General features: G+C 54.4%; 2 protein-coding genes across 5 annotated transcripts in view; one reads left to right on the plus strand and one right to left on the minus strand.

The window, feature by feature from the left end:
* Window positions 1-60: 60 nt before the first annotated feature.
* On the plus strand, window positions 61-14,636 carry DEXI (Dexi homolog). The gene is made up of 2 exons (XM_027526912.1): window positions 61-762; window positions 13,985-14,636. The coding sequence occupies exon 1, from the start codon at window positions 324-326 to the stop codon at window positions 609-611; it is 288 nt and encodes a 95-aa protein (XP_027382713.1). The 5' UTR covers window positions 61-323; the 3' UTR covers window positions 612-762; window positions 13,985-14,636.
* A 2,626-nt stretch (window positions 14,637-17,262) lies between these two features.
* CIITA (class II major histocompatibility complex transactivator) overlaps window positions 17,263-19,161 on the minus strand; it is a 59,554-nt gene continuing 57,655 nt past the window's right edge. For all 4 annotated transcript variants that reach the window (XM_027527335.1, XM_027527334.1, XM_027527336.1 and 1 more), the window contains 2 exons: window positions 18,509-18,615; window positions 17,263-17,975 (listed from right to left, as the gene is read on the minus strand). In XM_027527335.1, the coding sequence (XP_027383136.1) occupies window positions 18,540-18,615 (76 nt within the window). In that variant the 3' untranslated portion in view covers window positions 17,263-17,975; window positions 18,509-18,539. The remainder of the gene's footprint in view (window positions 17,976-18,508; window positions 18,616-19,161) is intronic.

The following is a 19,161-nucleotide window of genomic DNA, read 5'->3' on the forward strand; positions in this document are numbered from 1 at the left end:
GAGGAGCCCCGGGCAGCCGCCGGCCACTTCGGGGAGGGGGTGGGGGGCCCAGCCTGACCGCTGGAAGGGTCGACAGTGCGGTGTGGCCTCCTCTGCGGGTGGGGTGACCCGCCTGGCACCTCTCAGGGGCCGGGGCGCGTCCGCAGGGACCGACGCACATCTCTTGAGGGCACGCCGCCGGGGCTCAGGGCCGCCTGGGCCAGCCCCGGGGAGCCCCTGGATGGCTGAGCTGCCCCCGCGCCGGCCGCCCGGGCGCCGCAGCGGCTGAGCTCGCCGGGATCGCCGGGCCGCCGCCGCCGCCCGCCGCCCTCGCCGCCCGCTGCATGCCCGGCGCCCGGGTCGCGGCCCACCTGGACGCTCTGGGCCCCCTGGTCCCCTCCGTGCCGCCGCCGCTCCTGCCCTCTATGTTCTACGTGGGCCTGTTCTTCGTCAACGTGCTGATCCTGTACTACGCCTTCCTCATGGAGTACATCGTCCTCAACGTGGGCCTCGTCTTCCTGCCCGAGGACATGGACCAGGCGCTCGTGGACCTCGGCGTGCTCTCCGACCCCGGCTCGGGCCTCTACGACGCCGACTCGGAGCTCGACGTCTTCGATGGTTACTTGGAGTAGTCTCGGCTGCCTTCCCCCACGCCGCTCTCCCCACGACCCGCAACCGTCGGCCCGGACCGGGGCCCAGGTCATGCAGCTGCTGTTGATTGAGGGCACCACCTGGCCAGGGATGGGACCCCCGGGACGAGGCCCACTCCGGCCTCCGAGGCCTGTAAGTGCCCTCTCTGCGCAGGATGAGGGCGGGCTGGGGCGCTGGCGAGGAAGAGGGAGGCAGCCCAAGCCGGACACACACCCCTCCCCCAGGCCTCTGATTTCTCAGTCCTGGTCTGTTTGGATGACGGGAACGGCTGGATTTTTCTTAGGCCCTTAGTCAGGGCTGGAAGGCTTCCCCTAGCGAAGGTGACAGCTGTTGAAGAAGGGAAGGGACGCAGGACGCAAGTGGCTTCCTGGTTAGCCATAGTAGCAACTTCACAGCTTAGGGAGAAAGCTTTTGCACCCAAGTCCATTTGAGGCAGGCCTGTCAACTCCTACCCACCCCCACCCCGCCAATCCTTAGCCTGCATCGATGGTGACCTTGCCTTTTGGGGGATTTCCACTAGTCCTGGAAAGATGAAGACTTGCAGTGTTAAAAGAGGGAGGAAGCCAGACACTGATCACCTTTGTCCTATGGCCCCTTGGAGGACTGGGTGGGGATTTAGAGCAAGGGTTCCCGGCTGATGCTGTGAGAGGAGAAACCTCCTTCAGCAAAGAACCCTGTACTTCCTTTGGCGTTGGCTAGGCTCCCGTTTTGGAGTCAGGTTTCAGGGCGCCCCAGCTCATCAGTTCTGCAGCTTGAATCTGCAGGGGCTGCCAGTTTCGCAGGCTGCTTTCACAGAGGAGGCCAGCTGGGGCTTGGTGCTGCGGTGGCTTTGCCTGCTGTGTTTGCAAGGCAAACTCAAGGGGCTTGGGGACCAGCAGGAGAAGGAACTACAGGATCCTTGCACTGAGGTGTTAAAGCCCTGCCTCTGGGCTGCCACCAGAAAGCTGTGTCCGGCCCCACCTTGTGTGTTGGTGGGAGGGAAATGAAGATCCAGCAAGGAGGAAGACGTGGCCAAAGTCACGGCCGGGAAGAGAGGCAGCAGGCCTAGATGAGAGAGGCTCTGGTGAGGGTTCAGGGGACGTGCAGGAATTTCTCAACTGAGCCCTTCAGCTGGGTGTGCTAGGCACTGTCCTGAGTGGCAGTGGCAGGGGACACTGAGGTGGTGGGCAGGGGCTCCTTTTGGAAAACGGGTATTAATGCCACTCACCCTAAGCATGCTGCGTTTACCCCTTCCTCTTGCCTGTCTTAGCCTAGATGACCATAGTCAGAGGGTGATGCAGGACACACTAGCAGTGGGCAGAACATACTAGCAGTGTCAACCTGGGGGGCTGACAGTGAGATTTCTTCGAAGAAAGCTTTATTTGAGCTCAGGGAGACCTTAGCAAGAGCCAAGTGCCCGGTGGAGCGTGTGTCAGCTGCTCTGCATACCTATCCATTTGGGCGGCCTGCCTGCCATCCATCCATCGATTTGTTCTTTTCTTGAACAGATGTTTCCCCAGTACCTAGTGTGCTTGGGTGAACACAGTGAACAAGACAGACTCAGACCCAGGCCTCTTGGCACTTGGTGAGAAACACAAGCAGGTTCCCAACAAGACAGTGAGATTTTTGAGAGTTACAGTAGAAAGGCGCGACATCCCCTATTGCGTTCACTACTATTTCCTTGCTTAGAACAGCTCGTGGCATCTAGTAATTGCTCAGTAAATGCCTGGAGAAGTGAAACAAGACTGGGAGATGGGCTGCTTCAGACAGGGGGTTCAAAGAAGGCCTCTCCGAAGAGGTGACACCTTTGAGCTGAGCCCTAAATTGACGGAAGGAGCCACATGTGATCTGGAGAAAAGCAATCCAGGCCTAGGGACCCACTAGTGCCAAGGTCGTGAAGGGGGAGAAAGCTGGTTCTTCCAACAACTGCAAGGAGGCCAGTGCGACAGAATAGCCCCAGGAGAGCTTGGTGGGGTGGGTGGGGCCTCAGTCAGTGAGGCCACGGCCACAAGCAATGGGAAGTCTTCAGGTTTTAGTCAGGGAAGGACACAATTCTGGTCCACATTTTGCAAGGATAACTGGTGATTGTGGGCAGGATGAGCCATAAGGGCAAGTGTGGAAATTGGGAAGCCAGTTAGGAACTGGTTAGTTGCTCAGGCCAGAGGTGATCTAGGCTTGGATGAGGCAAAGTTGGTGAAGATGGAGAAACATAAACAGAGCAAGAATGCCTTTTGGAGTAGAACCTATGGGATCCACTCAGAACCTGTACTGAGTGTCAGTGATATTACCATGCGTGGTTCTAGGCCCTTTGCATATTCACTCATTGGGTCATTCAACAAATGTTAGCCCTGCCTGCTCTCACACGTTCAATCTCTGGGTGGCTAAGATGCCCTGGAGGAGGAAATGGCACCCCACTCCAGTATCTTTGCCTGGAAAATCCCATGGGTAGAGGAGCCTAGTGGACTACAGACCATGGGATCGCAAAGAGTCGGATGCGACTGAAGCGCTGAGCACGCATGCGCACACACTCTGCTGCCAAGCCCTAGAGATCCCAAGATGAATCCCCGCCCCCAACCAAGCCTTTGACTTACAGTTAGTGCAACTTGGTGATGAATGTCTTATTTTATCTCTTCACCACATCAACTGCAGCACTTCCCATTCCAAATGAAAACATTGGCACTCTCTGAACCAAAAAGCAAAGCCCAAATGCTTCGGCGTACTTTGCAGCCAACACTGTTTGAGCAGAAACACCAGGAAGTGTATCTCAAGGACACCTTTGCAAAGCTTTCCAAGTGACAGGGCCTGACTCCAGCAGGTGGGGACGCCCGGGCCTGTGGGAAATACTGGTGCCTGGAGAAGTGGTGGGAACCAGGCACAGCGTGCCTTCTTGCTCAGTCCCAGATCCAAGCCACGGTGGCCTAGGTCCCAAAGACAAGAAGCCCAGACTCCAGCTGGGGAGGGGTGGCTAGTAGCAAGAAAAGCCTGTGGGAAAGATGAAAGATGATCTGACTGCACCTCTTCTCCTGGCCCCTTTCGTAAGCAGAAGAATACCGGTAGTCAAATCTTGCTCCTTCTCGCTCATTCTCATGTAGACACAGTCTCCTGTTACACACAGGCCGATCCAGGAAACACTGACCAAGGATGTGGGCTTGCCAGGCATGGGGGACTAGGGTGATCTCAGCATGAAATCACTGGGTGCACTCATTTTTGCTCCCTCTCTTTTTTTCCACATTACTCAGTTTCTCAAATGCTTGTTGAGCACCTATTTAAGGAGGCGGTATTAGGCTTCCCCAGGTGGCTCAGTGGTAAAGAATCCACCTGCCAGTGCAGGATACTCAGGTTTGATCCCTGGTTTGGGAAGATCCCCTGGAGGAAGAAGTGGCAACTCACTCCAGTATTCTTGTCTGGGAAATCCCATGGACAGAGGAGCCTGGCAGGCTACAGTCCATGGGGTCGCAAAGTGCCTAGACTCAAGTTGACCTAGGTTCAAATACCAATCCTAGTTGTGACCTTGGGCATGCTACAGTACCTCCCCAGGTGTCAGATTCCTCTTCTGTAAAGCAAGGATCATAATCTACTTCATTCCGAGGATTGAATGAGATAGATGTAAAGCTCTTAGACCTTTCCCTATGTGTGTGACACATGAAAATTAACGACTGTTATTGTACACTCAGGCCCTTGTGAATGTAAAAACCTGCACGTACCCTCAAGTATGCTTATTTATATCCCACGATGAGCAGGACAGTCTTCTCTTGTGACTCAGCTGGTAAAGAATCCACCTGCAATGCCGGAGACCTGGATTCCATCCCTGGATCGGGAAGATCCCCTGGAGAAGGAAACGGCAACCCACTCCAGTATTCTGGCCTAGAGAATTTCATGGACTGTGTAGTCCATGGGGTAGCCAAGAGTTGGACACGACTGAGCAACTTTCACTTTCTCTTCTTTCATGAGCAAGAAGGGTCTGGCTGCCTGAGTGCTGGGCGGGTCCAGGTCTGGACCACCAAGACAGACTTCCCACTCTGCCTGGCTGGCCTGGGACCCTCAAGAGACCTTTTCCATCGCCCCGTGGTCTCTAAGGCCACCCGATCTGGAGAGCCATGGCTGTGATTTTCCTCGAGTATTCTTCGTTGCCCAGGAGCGGGGACTGGGGACCAGGCGCTCCTTCCTGGGAGAGAGGGCCGCTGCAGCTGGCCCAGGCACTGGGGAGAGTCCTCACGTCCCAGCAGTTCCTCTGCGGAGGCAGCTTAGCTGGATTGATTTGTCCTGGTTCCTGATGAAAGCAGCCTCTGCCTGCCAGCGCTGTCTTGGCGCAGAGGGAGAAGAGGCTCTCTGCACTGGAAATGGAGGGACCGGAGAGCGTTGCTGCCCGAGTCAGCATAGCTGGGGGAGGCCAGGTTGGGAGCTAAGGGTAGGCGGACTAGGTCTGCTTATCACAGGGTTTCCCAGATATCAGTGTTCTGACTGGTGCCACAGCTCCTTCCTGACCCACCTGTCCTGGTCTCTTGGTGGCAGTCTGTGGCCTGTGCCATCAGCAGAACACTCAGGCTGGGCATCTGGCTTCCCTGCTCGGAAACCCAAACCTCCCTTGGGGATGCACACGATAGGTTCAGATGGGAGAAGCTGCGGTGGAGCTCTGGGGAGGGGTCAGGGCAGACGGGGGAGCCAGGTGGGAGGGAGACAAGTGGTGACGTGGGAAGATGGGTGCGCCCCCAGGCCCTGCTGCCTCCAGCTCTCTGCTGCCCTGAGGCCCCCTGGGAAGTGTGCCTGCTGCCCCACTGGACAGGCGAAGACCCCCATATGTGTCTCAAGACAGCTGAGATGCCAAGGGGGCCCCATTCCCTCATGCCTGAGTTGTGCAAACTGGAGATTTCATCCGAGGGAAACCCTCACAGCCCCTTGCCTCTGTTTCCTGAACTCAGAATTGAGGGCTCCTGTCAACTTGAGCATTGGTATCCCTGGTTTATGTGCCATCCTCCCTTCCTGGGACTTCTGGAAGCATAGTTTGCTTTTGGGAAACCAGGGCCACAATAAAAAGGACAGTCAGCCGCATCCCCCATGTCTCAGAGAAAGAAACTGAGGCCTGGAAAGGGGGGCGTGAGGCACCAGGGGTACAAAGCCAGCAGGACAGCCAAGCCCCCGGCCCAGCGCTGAGGGAGGGTGCAGAGGGGCTCCCAGCTCCCCTCCATGGCCCTGCCAGGCCCGCCTCAGATGTTCTCTTGGTCCTGGGTCTGAGTTACTTCTTTTAAACTTTATTTTGAAATAATTTCACAATTACACAAGTTGCAAAGAATTCCCATATACACTTCACCCAAATTCACCAAGTGCATGCATTCATATTTGCCACGCTTGTTTGTGTGTACAACATGCTTACTCTGCGCACATGCATGTATATATATATACATGCTTCCATGTATGTGTATATACAGGTGTACATGTATGAATATTTTTCTGAACCGGATTGCAGATAATATGTTCATTTACTCCTAAATATTTCAGTGTGTATTTCCTTAGAATGAGGGCATTTACTTAAATCATCACAGTACCACTGTCAAAACCAACAGATTGAATGTTGATAACACTCTTAGGACCAGTCTGAGCTGTGACTATTCAGATGTCATCAATTGTGCCAGTAGTGTCCTTTCACAGTAAAAACAGGGAGGGTGGGAAGGGAGTTGAGGCCCAGGAGCCAATCCCAGGTCGCCCTTGTCATCCCCCGTCATGTCTCTGATGCCGTCTTTAGTCTGAACAGTCCCTCGGTCTGTGTGTTTCATGACACTGACATTTATGAAGCATGCGAGTCTGGTATTTTGTAGACTGTCTCTCGGTTGGGATTGTCTGATGTTTACTCCTGAGTTTAGCTTCAGATGGTGTACTTTTTGGCAGGAATACCACAGGGAAGTGAGCATGTGTCCTTCTGAGTACACTATCAGGAGACATGTGTCTGTCAGCCTCATTCCTGGAGATGTTAGCTCTGACCACTTGGTTACGGTCTTGCCTGCCGTCTCTCTCTGCTGCAGAGTTCCTGTTCCTCCCTTTACAGTTTATGATGAAGTATGTTTGTTCTAGTGCTTAATTTCTTAAAATGTCTTTTTCATGTGAATTTACTTTTGAAAGACTGTTTATGTCACTGAAAAGAGAAAACCAGCATCACTTGGCATGGATAAAAATACTAAGTGCCAAAGTCATTAACTTCTGGACAAATACTAAAGCCAGCTAAAGGCACAGGGCTCCCAGCTCTTTGTCAAAAAGTCAAGTTAGCAACTGTCACGTGATAAACTCTAGCATCAAAGTGGAACTTTCTTCTCCAGGTAACCATAAGGATTGGCCAAGAACCAAAAACCAGTCACAGTCTAACTGGGTGTCTCTCAGGTTTATCCCAGGCCATCTCCATGGACCCCCTAAGACTGGTGCTTAGAGGCTTTTCAGTCAGATTTTTAAGTCCCAGCTGGACTAGGGCCTTCACCTCCCCAAGCCTCAGTTTCCTTCTCTGTAAAATGAGGAAGATAGTGGCCCCTGTTGAAGGGCTCAAATCTCCTGCCTGCCAGTGCAGGAGATGCAAGAGACGAGGGTTCAATCCCTGGGTCGGGAAGATCCCCTGGAGGAGGAGATGGCAACCCACTCCAGTATCCTGGCCTGGAAAATCCCCTGGACAGAGGAGCCTGGCAGGCTACAGTCCAATGGGTATCAGAGAGTCAGACGTGACTGAGCTGTGAAAGCAGTTGAAAGGCTCTTGCACATTAGGTAAGATGGTGATGGCCCCGTAGTTGATTCTTGCCAGTGATGCCATCAGTGGTGGTGGTGTGTCAGACCCAGAGCAGGTTGGCCCAAGAAGCCTTCCCCTTTCTTGGGCCCCCTTCCTCTGTGTGGAGGCCAGTTGCCGAGGAGGGCATGTCTGTTGGGCAGCCTCTGAAGCAGTCCGAGGGTGGTGGTAACTGGTGCCCAGGGAGCCAGGTGATGCTGGTATCCTCGTAGCTGGCAGCCCCTGCCCCAAGCCTGGGGGTGGCTGGGACCTGGTTCCAGTGTCAGTCACCCCCTGAGGGGCAAGCTCCATTCCTGGGAGTCCTTCCTGTCGGGGGCCTTAGCTCTGTGGTTGTAAATAACTGCATTTCCAGTTTCCCCTGAGCGTCACCCCATGAAACAGGTGGGGCAGGGCTCATTATTCGCTCCATTAGGGCGGAAAACTGAGGCTTGGGGAGGTTCAGGGACTCGGCCCAGACACCCCGCCGTGAGGGGGCCGCATGGCGCCTCCTGGCCACACTCCCAGTGTTCCCAGTGAGGCCTCGTCAGCAGGCGTCCCTGGGAGGCAGTGAGCACGCTGAAGCCTAGTGCGGGCCGGCTGTGGATGTCCTGCCCCATCTTGGGCACCTGCTGCTTTGCATTTGGGGCAGAGGAACCCGGCCCTGGCTCCCTTTTTGCAGGCCAGGAGTATCTGGCTAGAGTTAATGGTTTCACTTTCAGCATGTATCTGTTGCTTTCTGTTTATGACAGATGGTCTTGTTTTTTTTCATTCACGATGGTGACATAAAGATTGCTTTTAAAATTGTGGAATTTGCCGGGGAGAAACAGGCCAGTAGTTCAGGTGGTTCTTGACTGTGGAAGAACTCAGAAGGCCTCATGGAGCCTGGGGTGCGGGCCAGCTGGAGGTGCTCCTGATGAGGAGTCACCACAGAACCTGTGCTTGAGGGGCGTCAACCGCCAACTCAGAAACCAGCATCCAGACCCTCTGGAGAAAGCAGCCAGGACCCTGGCTTCCCCCAGGAGCCTGGACCCAGGCAGACAGGCGAGGTCTCCTTCGCCCTCCCGCTTCCAGCCACGCACTCATCCACCAGACACGGCAGAGGCCTTCCTGTGCATGGCCTGGTGCTGAGATGGCAGCGGAGACCCTGGGCAAGTCATATCCGCTGGCGTCTGTCTTTATGGCTTTAATTGGCTGGTGGGTACGTGGAGGAGGAATGGGTAGTGGGTGCCCAGCAGGCAGGGTCTTTTGAAGGACGGAAGGGTTACCCCTTTAGAAGACCCCCTGGACTGAGGAGACCCCCATTCCCACCCTGTGTGTTTCCTGAGAACAGGTGGGGACATGGAGGGGAGGGGCCGTGTGTGCTGGGTATTGCAGGCATTCCACCAACATAATTTCATGTAATCCTTGTAACAAACAGCCAGCAGTTTGTTTCAGATGGGGACACAAGCCCAGAGAGGTTAGGTGACTTGCCTGAGGTCACACAGCTAGGAAGGGGCAGAGCCTGAAGGACTCGAGACTGGCCAATTCCAGACCTCACCTAGGCTATCCCAGAGGAGCAGGAGAGTGGAACAGCCCAACTGCACAAATAATCCTCTGCCAACACGTCCAGAGCATCACCCCACCATCGCCTTTAAGACAGATCTCAAAGCGTCTCCCCACAGATAAGCAGACTGAGACATTGCTTCTTAAGATGAATTAAGTGCCCAACTATCATTCTAATGACAAACCAGCCAGCCATTCCTTCTGTCCAGGTCTGGGGAGTGGCCTGGAAGGGAAGGTTACAGTTTCAGAAAGAGAAAACACCCAAAGCTAATAGCTGATGAATTGTTGGTCATGCTCTAAGGATGTCAGGAGGTGGGAGAACCCACTGCCTAGACTCTCTAAGCTGCAGCCTCGGAATGTTCTCAGCCCGGGGCTTCTGATGCCAGAGGAAAAAAATGAACTAGGTGCCAAGAGGAACTGAGAAGGACGATGGGGTCAGACCACAGAGGTTCAAATCCTGGCTCTGCCACTTATGAGCTGTGTGACCTTGCTTGGTTAACTTAACCTCTCTGAGCCCCATCTGAAATTCAGGGATGATGGTCCTCCTTGGCTGTACCTCCTGGGGTGGTTTTGAGGAAGAAATGAGCTAAGCCATGAGTTGCAGCAGATAGTACAACATGAACACAAGTGCTTGATAATTTGTCAGCTGGTTTGCTGTGAGACCAGATTTGCAAGTCAAAGAAACGAGGAGGTTGGTCTCTAACAGCAGCAATGTGTGGCACAGATGAGAGGAGCCAGGACATCCTCCCACCAATAGAGGCCTGGGGCCACACCTCTGTCTTCAGTGTGCTGTGTGACTTAGGACAGGTCACTGCCCTCTGTGGGTCCCTTCTTTCTCTGGAGTGACCAATTCAGATTAGGGTCTCCCAAACCTCATATGATACCATCAGCAATTTTTGCCATATTTGCTCGTTGTCTGAGCTGTTACCTGAACTGTTATTTATGCAGTTAACACAAGTTAAACATACACAAGTGTTAATCTTTTAGTCATGTCCGACTCTTTGTGACCCCATGGACTGTAGCCCGCTGGCTCCTCTGTCCACAGGATTCTTCAGGCAAGAATACTGGAGTGGGTAGCCATGCCCTTCTCCAGGGGATCTTCCTGATCCGGGGATGGAACCCAGATCTGCACTGCAGGCAGATTCTTTACCATCTGAGCCACTGGGGTTATGCAGTCACTGTCTTCAAACTGGAGGCTCTCTTTTTAAAGTGAAATTAATGTGGAAAGAGAGGATCTTTATGGTATTACTATCAGAAAGGGAAGACTGGCATCATTCTCCATAAATAGAAGGTGACCCTGCAGATGAACAATGAGAACAGAGGGCCTTAGTGAATCCTAGTGGGAGCTGGCACCTGAGCCTGTTCCTTCTGGAAGTTAGCACGTGTGACAGAGTCGCACTAGCCAGACTGACGCCTGCCTGGGACTTAGGTTGTTTGCAGTCATGAGCATTGGGAGGGGAGTGAGGCCCTGTTCCAAATGGGGGTTCCATGTCCTCTAACAGCCCTTCCCCCCAATTCTGAAATGGGCTCAAGTTCAGTCCCCTGCCTTGAAGAGAGTGCAGTGAGCCCTGGTAATGCTGAATTGGAATAAACAATCTGCTCTGCTTTCCTGGATGCCAGAGGTCTGGGGAGCTCCACGCTGACCGCCACAGGGAACCCCAGAGTCCCCATGGAGGAGGGAGGTCTGCAGAAGGTGGGGTCCTGGTGGGATGGGAGGGGAACTCGTGAACACTTTTCTGGAGGCTGGAGCTCTCCACTGCGCTGGTTGCAGCCCTGGCTTCCCCTCCGGCCTGCCAGGTCCTGGGTCATCAGTGGGAGCTGCAGACAGTCTCTTGAGCAGTGAAAGGATGTGTTCCTAGCTGAGCCCTAGATGAATCTGACGAGGACACAAGAAACTGACCTGATGTGGCCCCTGCTAACCTCTCCGTGTCTCCCCCAGGGCTGGGCTTCCCAGGTGGCACTCGTGGTAAAGAACCCACCTGTAATTGCACAACAAATGCAGGTTTGATCCCTGGGGGAGGGCATGGCAGCCAACTCCAGTGTTCTTGCCTGGAGAATCCCATGGACAGAGGAGCCTGGTGGGCTATGGTCCATGGGGTTGCAAAGAGTCAGACACGACTGACTAACTTAGCACGCGTGCACTTATGACCAGCCTTCAACCCCTTTCCACCCCAAACCAAACTACAGGAGGTTCTGAGACCTGGTCACCAGTCCTCCCACTACCTGGCGTGTCCATACACACCTTTCCCCAGACTCGGCTCCGTCCATTCCCTGTGCTTCCTCCTGGGTCAGCATGTTACCTTGGGCTGCAATTGCTCCCTAGATGTGTTTCAAAGGCAGAGACTACACTCATCTCGGTCCCCAGTGCCCAGGTCAGGCCCTGGCATACATGGCGCGTGAGGTTATGTAGTGTTTAAAATCTCCAGTGGAAAAAGTCCTGGAGAGCTGAGCATCCTTAAACAAGTTTCTTACTCCATCTGAACCTTAGTGTCTTCATCTGTAAAATGGAATCATAATAGTACCTAACTCCTGGGGTGTTAGGAGGGTTGAGTGAAATGACCTGTGTGATGCTCCATCTCAGGTGTGCAATCCCCAGGAGCAAACAATTCCAGTGCACATTGTTTATTTGGGAAGTGATCCAGGGTCTTCCCAGGTGGCACTAGTGGTAAATAACCCACCTGTCAATGCAGAAGACAGATCTTCTGGGTCAGGAAGAGTCCCCTGAAGGTGGGCACGGCAGCCCACACTAATATTCTTGCCTGGAGAATCCGATGGACAGAGGAGCCTGGGGGACTACAGTCCGTAGGGCCGCAAAGAGTTGGACACAACTGAAGCAACTTAGCAGGCTATGCCCAGGAATTAACTGATGGGGAATGGGGCAGTGAGACCAGGAAGGAATGTATCATCTAGCAGGTCACCTCCACGGCCCTGGGCTCAGTCCTGCTCAGGAGCTCTGGGAAGTAGGAAGCAGTGTAATGGAGAATATAGCTCAGAGTCACTCCAGCCACCACATGAGAGCTGGAAGGGTAAAAGTGTCAGGCTCTCAGTCACATCTGACTCTGTCATCCCATGGACTGAAGCGCACCAGGCTCCTCTGTCCATGGGATTTCCCGGGCAAGAATACTGGAGTGCTGTCATTCCATTCTCCAGATCTTCCCAGCCCAGGGATAGAACCTGAGTCTCCTGCATTGAAGGCGGATTCTTTTCCGCCTGAGCCCGCAGGGAATGGGATATTGATTCCCAGCTTTCTGGCCTTTACTGGTTGGAAGGCAGCTGTGGAAAAATATTGGCTCTGCCTGCACTTGCAGCCTGGAGCCCAAGCAGGCTCTGGAGGCAGAGAGGCCTCAGGCAAAGAGGCGGGTCCCTGCAGCTGGAAGCTGCCAGGTTAGGGTGCCTCGGGAGGGTGAGTGGACTAAGTCGGGTGCAGCACCCACACTTTGCCTAGGGCTCATGGTGCAGAGTAGAAGCTCAGGAGATGGTACCTGCCCTGATGGTTAACTGTCTCCATCTTTATCACTATTCCCGTGTCAGCCTCGCCTCCCACAGTTAAGCAACTTCAGGCAGGTCCCAACTTCAAACAGGTCTGCACCTCTGTTTCGTAGCCTAGAAAGTGGGGACATTCATGGTTCTCAGCAGAAGCAGTTCTGTCCCCTCGGGTGGCCCTAGGAAATGGGGTGAGCGGGCATTTTTGGTGTCACCTTTGGGAGCAAAGATGCTGCCGTACACCCCAGAACAACCCACCTGCCACGTCAGAGAATTGTCCTGCCCCAAATACCAGCAACTCCTGGTGAACAGTAATACCTGTGTTTAACGTATATGTTTTTTAAATTATTATTTTCCTAATATTTATTTAATTTGGCTGCATCGGATCTTACTTGGGGCACATAGGATCTTCATTGCCCAAAGCCTTTGTGGGTTTACTTGTCCCGCAGATGTGGAATCTTAGTTCCCCAACCAGGGATCGAATCCATGTCCCTTGTGTTGGACGGTCAATTCTTATTAACCCCACCAGGGAAGTTCCTAATGTCTGAGTTTTATGTGATGCTTGATGACGTTTGCGGAAGTAGTCTGAGCTGGCATCAAAGGTGGTGAGACTCAGAATTGGGGCAGGACTCATGGGGGCTGTAAGGGAGTGGGCATGGGAATGTGAGATGCTGCAGGCACAGCTGGACCCAGAGAGAGAGGTGGGCAAGAAATGAGGACCCGGGGAGAGCCAGGTGGGGAGGATGCTGTGCCCTGGGAAGACGGGCCAGGCGGGGCTGCTGAGTAGCTTGGCTGTGGCCACAGCCTTCCTGTAGGTGACGAGGCATCTTCCCGGTAGGGTAGGAGCTGCTGCCAAGCCCTGCCCACTCCTTGGAGCTCATGTCAGCCAGCTGACCCCAGGTGACTCTGAGCAAGCTACCCCCTCCTTCCTCAGCTCCTGAGATGCCCCTCCTGGGGATTTTCTGCCAGGAGTGAGACAGCCCTTCCTCTCCCAGGTGAAACTGCACTGCTTCTCCAGCCTGGTCCTTAGAAACCAGACACATTAAGATTTTTTAATAAAAGATCATAGGGGACTTCCCTAGCAGTCCAGTGGCTAAGACCTCTCCCAGTGTAGGGGGTAAGGGCTCGATCCCTGGCCGGGGAGCCAAGATCCCACATTCCCCACATTTGTGCTAAGTCCTGTCCAACTCTGCGACTCCATGGTCTGTAGCCTGTCAGGCTCCTCTGTCCGTAGGGGTTTCCAGGCAAGAGTACTGGAGTGGATTGCCATTTCTTCCTCCAGGGGATCTTCCTGACCCAGGGGTCGAACCCACCTCCCCTGCATCTCTTGCACTGCAGGCGTATTCTTTACCTCTGAGCCACCAGGGAAGTCCTAAGACTCCACATACCTCCTGGCCAAAAAACCCAAAGCATCAAACAGAAGCAATATTGTAACAAATTCAATAAGGACTATAAAAATGGCCCACCCCAGAAAAGGAAAAAAAAAGTTACAGGACAGCAGCGCCAGCCTAAGGTCAAGGTTCCTGGTGGTTCCCCAAGTTCAAACCTCTTGATGGATGGGGGCAGGTCAGTGCTTCAGTGCTAGTAACGCCCCTTTGTCCCTCTTGCCAGGCCTGCTTCCCTCGAAAGCTCCGTGCCAACAGAGAGGTTCCTGTCCGGGCCCAGGACGGTGGGACAGAGAGATTGAGAATGGAAGCCAAGGTCCGGAAGGCACGTGCCCCCGCCCAGAGGGTGAGGCAGGGGTGCCCGGAGACCTCGCCTGCCTGCGGCGTCGTGCACACAGCCTCACCCTGGCTTCCGACCTTCCGCCATCTCAGTGGATGTTTACATGAACCCAGCCAGAGTCAGCCTCCTTGCTTTCCACCCCCGGCTGCATCTGCTTACCCCACTTAACCTTCGGAGAGAGAGGACACGTCATACACAAAAGCGACTCCCAGCTCCGTTTGATGCCAGTGGAGCTCTAAGCCCTATGGGGTCTGTCCCGAGGCCCGGCTTAGATGCAGCGACTGCTTCCGGGAGAGACTCAGAAGGAAAAGAACACGTGGGGGCTGCGGGTGGGGTTTGGACTCATTCATTTCAAGTTGTTTGCTCGCCATCAAGTTGCCAGAACTGATACATTGTGCCAGGGGTGGGGACAGCCACTCCTCTGGCCAGAAATATTTTTGGAAAATGTGAGTGGTATGAATACTTGACTTCGATAAACCTGTAAAAGCAATACTTAGGAGGCTAACTTCTTTCAATTAAAAAATGTATGCAACTCCAACCCGTGGGGGCCCTTCTTTTTTTGTCTTTTGAGATTTTGGAAAGGAGTTCTTACACAGAACCTCTGATAAAAGGGCAGACGAGTCAGGACCTCCACAGTTGGAGATCCAGTGGGGCTTGGAGGGTCTATCCAAGCTGGGCTGGTGTGGGAGTCCCACCTGGGCCCCCTCCTGGTGTCCACAAGCCTCTGACAAGCCAGGACCCATCTCGGGTGTGGTGGGAAAGGCCTGATGGCCAAGCTGAAAATCAGGCCCGAATCCCAGAGAAGTTGGAGGTGGGGATCCCCTGTGTGTGTTGGGCGTGTGGTGGTGGTGGTTAGTGGTTACGTTGTGTCCGACTCTTGGCACCACCATGAACTGTAGCCCACCAGGCTCCTCTATCCATGGTATTTCCCAGGCAAGAATACACTCCAGGAAATCCCATTTCCTTCTCCAAGGAAGGATCTTTGCAACCCAGGAATCAAACCTGCATAATTCCTTACCCCTGAGCAGTAAGCCTCCCTAGAGATGAGGGGAGTGAGAGGGTGAGGGAAAGAGCAAACGGATGACTGAAGTCAGGTCCACTTGCAGCAATTCTCTCCAGTTTGCAGAACACCTGATGCTTTGCAAAGTACCTTCATGTACACACCGTGTTTAAGAAGGAGTGGCTGGTCAGCTCCATTCTACAGGTGAGGAGACTGAGATGTGGGAGAGGAAAGGCCTTCGGGGGATTCTAAGAAAGGGTGCTGAGAGGTGAGAACGGAAGACTTTTGAGAAAAAGGAGCGGAAGGAGGGAGACGTTTCTTTGGGGGAGAAGCCTAAAGGGAAAAGCAAGTGTTTAAAAGTGCATGGACAAGACTTCCCTGGCATCCCAGTGGTTAAGACTCTGCTTCCAGTGCAGGAGACGTGGGTTGGATCTCTGGCTTGGAAGATCCCCTGGAGAAGGAAATGGCAACCCGCTCCAATATTCCTGCCTGGGAAATCCCATGGACAACAGAGCCTGGTAGGCTACAGTCCATGGAATCGCAAAGAGTCAGACACTGAAAAAAGAGACATGACTAAGCGACTGAACAACAACATATATATACAATTTAAATGCCTTAAAAAATAAACAGGACTTCCCAGGTGGCACAGTGGTAAAGAGTCTGCCTGCCAACGTAGAAGACGCACAATACATGAGTTTCATCCCTGAGTTGGGAAGATCCCCTGGAGGAGGAAATGGCAACCCGCTCCACTACTCTTGCCTGGGAAATCCCATGGACAGAGGAGCCTGGTGGGCTACAATCCATGGGGTCACAAGGAGTCAGACACGACTGAACACCCATGCATGCACACATCTCTCATTTAAAGTCGTCACCGTGAATAATTATAGCCTCTGATCTCATTTTGTCACCGTGAACAGATCAAAAGCAGCGGGGATGGTCATGCCCACCTCACCTGACTGAAGGGTGCTGTAGATGCCTGGACCAGAAGGAGACTGTCTTCCTGTGGTTGCACACGTGGGAGTTGCCTGGAGTCCACAAATCCCACACGTGCAGGGACACCGTGAGGGGTGATGCCCCGGTACAAGGCTGGATGCCCTTAGCCCCCAGGGCATGTGGGGCCTTCCTTCCTTAGAGGGCTTCCCCTAAGGCGGAAGGCACCACCTTTCTGCGAGGATGTCCAGCTAGACAGCTGGATCAGAATCCCTCTGATGCTTTTGACCCTCAACTCTACTCTCTGGGAAGAGGGGGAGAGTCTGGGAGCCAGGCAACCAGAATGGGGCACAGGCAGCTCCCACAGCCTCCAGGAAATAGCCAAGCTGTCCCAAATCAGGGCTTCTGACCGAGCAAGCCATGCTCCAGTGAACAACACCAGCCAACCTGGCAGTTCTCTATGTAGACAGCAAAGCTGCCAGGTCCCTTCCAGGCTCGCCATGGCCAGGGCCCGACGCCAGCTCAACTAAGCAGCGGCTCCCAGGATAGAGCGGCGGGGCAGAGACAGAGGAAAATGCAAGGTGAAGCTCACAGTGCTTCACCCTTGTTGACTGCCGAGTCGTGAATTTTCCAATGAAGGGTAGGAAGCCGTAGGGAAAATCCTTTCCCCAAAGACAGGACTGGAGCCAAAGTGGACTCTGCTGTGTGTGTTGGGCTGTGTGGGTGGGTGGGGGTGGAAGGCTGGAGGGGTCTGGGGAGGGGAGGAGAGCAAGGGTCCCAGTCAACTGGCTGTAGACTATGGCAGAAGTGATGCTGTGTGACAGCCAAGGCTGGCTTATAAAAAGGACACGATTTCTCCCCGTGGTCTCGGTCTCCCCCTCCTAACTTCTCTTCCTGTTGGTGTGATCACCCTTCAACCCAGCCACCAGGCCGTGAGGAAACCCCCACATGGAGAGCCCCCGCCCCACTTAGAGGCAACGAGGCCCCCAGTCAGCAGTCAGCATCAGGTGCCAGGCATACGAGAGACAGAGCCTTCAGACGACCCCAGCTGACCCGGAGCAGGGCAGAGAGATGAGCAGTCCCCGCCAAGCCCTGCCCAAAAGACAGATGTTTAAGAGCAGAATAAACATCGGTGTTGTTTTTAGCCACTGCGTTTTGGGGTGGCTTGTGATGCGTTAGTTAGCCAGAAGAGTGTGCACCCCAAACTTAGTAATCACAATGTAAACACAGGATCTGCCCTTGGGATTAAACGACAGATTTATATGTAGTGGAAAAAACAAACAGGAAATGGAGGCAAAAAGGCGAATGTGGTCCAGGCCACGGCCCCACCCCTCTTCCGTTAGTGTATCGTCAGCTCTTTCCCCGAGAAGGTCCAGTGCGTATGGCCAGGCCTAGCTTTGGCCTCGGTGAAAAGAGTCAGTGCAAACCAGTGAGTCCCAGAGACAGAAGGCAGCTGCTGAGAATTTCCAGCGGTCATGCTTTGGGAAATGAACAGGCTGGATGATGCTCACAGGCATCCTTGGAGCCGGTCCTGCTAGGAGAGCAGCCTGGAAACGTGCTTTCCCCCCAGGCCACAAGGGACCTGGGCAGGCGGATCTGTGGCTGCCTCATCCATCGCCCTGGCCTTGGCCACGGCTGTCTGCAGTGTCCTTCGGGGAATGCCCTCAGGGCTTCTGGGCGTTCAGCAATGGCCCCCCGGGTGCCCGCCCACCTGCCAGAGCCGCGGTGGCTGAGCAGGGCTGACATCCACCCGGGGATCCGAGGGGTCGGTCCACAGAGCGGGCAGCTGGTCCTCTCCCCAGCTGGGCGGGGGCTGACCCTGAGTCACCGGGGCTGGGCACCACAATACCACGTCCCACGGGACACAGGCAGAGAAAAGCTGTGTCCCCAAAGAACCAGGCGAGGTTCCAGCACGGTCAGTGTCCTCGGAGAGCGTGCTGTGGGAGGCTGGGAGAGGGGAAATAAGGAAGCTTTAGGACAGGGCAGGTCAGCACACGGCGAGAGCGTGGTCGAGCCCGGGGATGGGAGGGGTGCGGGGATGGAGGAGGGGACATCCCAGGTCGGGGGGCGAACGGAAGCGAGAGGACAGTCACGTGCACAGAAATTGGTAGAACGAATTCCTCTGAAGACAGGGCCGGGCAACGGGGCAGCCCGAGGACTGAGATAGCAGCCGGGCTAGCCAGGGCATCCTCGGAGGAAGACCTTCCAATGCTGAGGGCCGCGGGGCATGCATGCAGACCTGCCTGTCCTTTCCGGGGCCCCAGACATGACCACAGGGAGGATCCCCAGGGCCCAAGTCCTCAGAGCCTTTAGAAGACACCCCAGCAGAGAAGGAGGTGGGGTAGAGGGGCAGCAGACAGAACACGGGTCCAGGAGCGGTCACCCAGCTCCTAGCCACTGCCCCGCCCACCTTTCCCGAATACTGACTTCCTGGGACCCTGTCCCTGGAGCCTCCTGGGGCTCTCCCCTCCCAAGCTCACCTCAGTTCTCTTGTCCCAGCCACAGCCTGGATCATCTCAGAATGATTCGTGGGTCCAGCTGCTGCAGGTGTTCCTGGACGCCAAAGGGGATGGTGGGCGTCCACATCCTGTGAGGGGCCGTGGCACACGGAGGCCAGGTCAGAGGACGGGGGGGGGTGGTCCGGAGTCCCCAGCACAAACTGCCTCTAAATTCCACCTCCACCCAGCTTCGTGTGGGGTCATGGGGACACCAGAAGTCTAGTGACCCCGCCTGTTTAAACTTGATTCTGCTTCAAGGAGATAGTGAAGGACAGGGAAGCCTGGCATGCTGCACTCCCTGAGGCCGCAAAGAGTCGGACACAACTGAGCGACCGAACCACAACAACTGGTGAGAACTTGCTGTGTGACCTCAGAAAGGTTAGCTAACCTCTCTGTGCTTTCTTCACATCTGCATAATGAGTCTTATAAGAGCCACCCTACTCGTCTTAGCAAGAGATGAGTGATTATGTACACACCAGTGGTTTGAAAGATTATAAAGTACAGTATCGGACAGTGGACATCATAGTGAGGTAATAATAAGTAAGTCTGAATCATATGAAATTGACCGTTGTATAGGTCAACAGTGGAGGAGGGCATAGCAACCCACTCCAGTGTTCTTGCCTGGAGAATCCCCA

Source organism: Bos indicus x Bos taurus, chromosome 25 (assembly GCF_003369695.1).
Source record: "Bos indicus x Bos taurus breed Angus x Brahman F1 hybrid chromosome 25, Bos_hybrid_MaternalHap_v2.0, whole genome shotgun sequence".
NCBI classification, from domain to species: domain Eukaryota; kingdom Metazoa; phylum Chordata; class Mammalia; order Artiodactyla; family Bovidae; genus Bos; species Bos indicus x Bos taurus.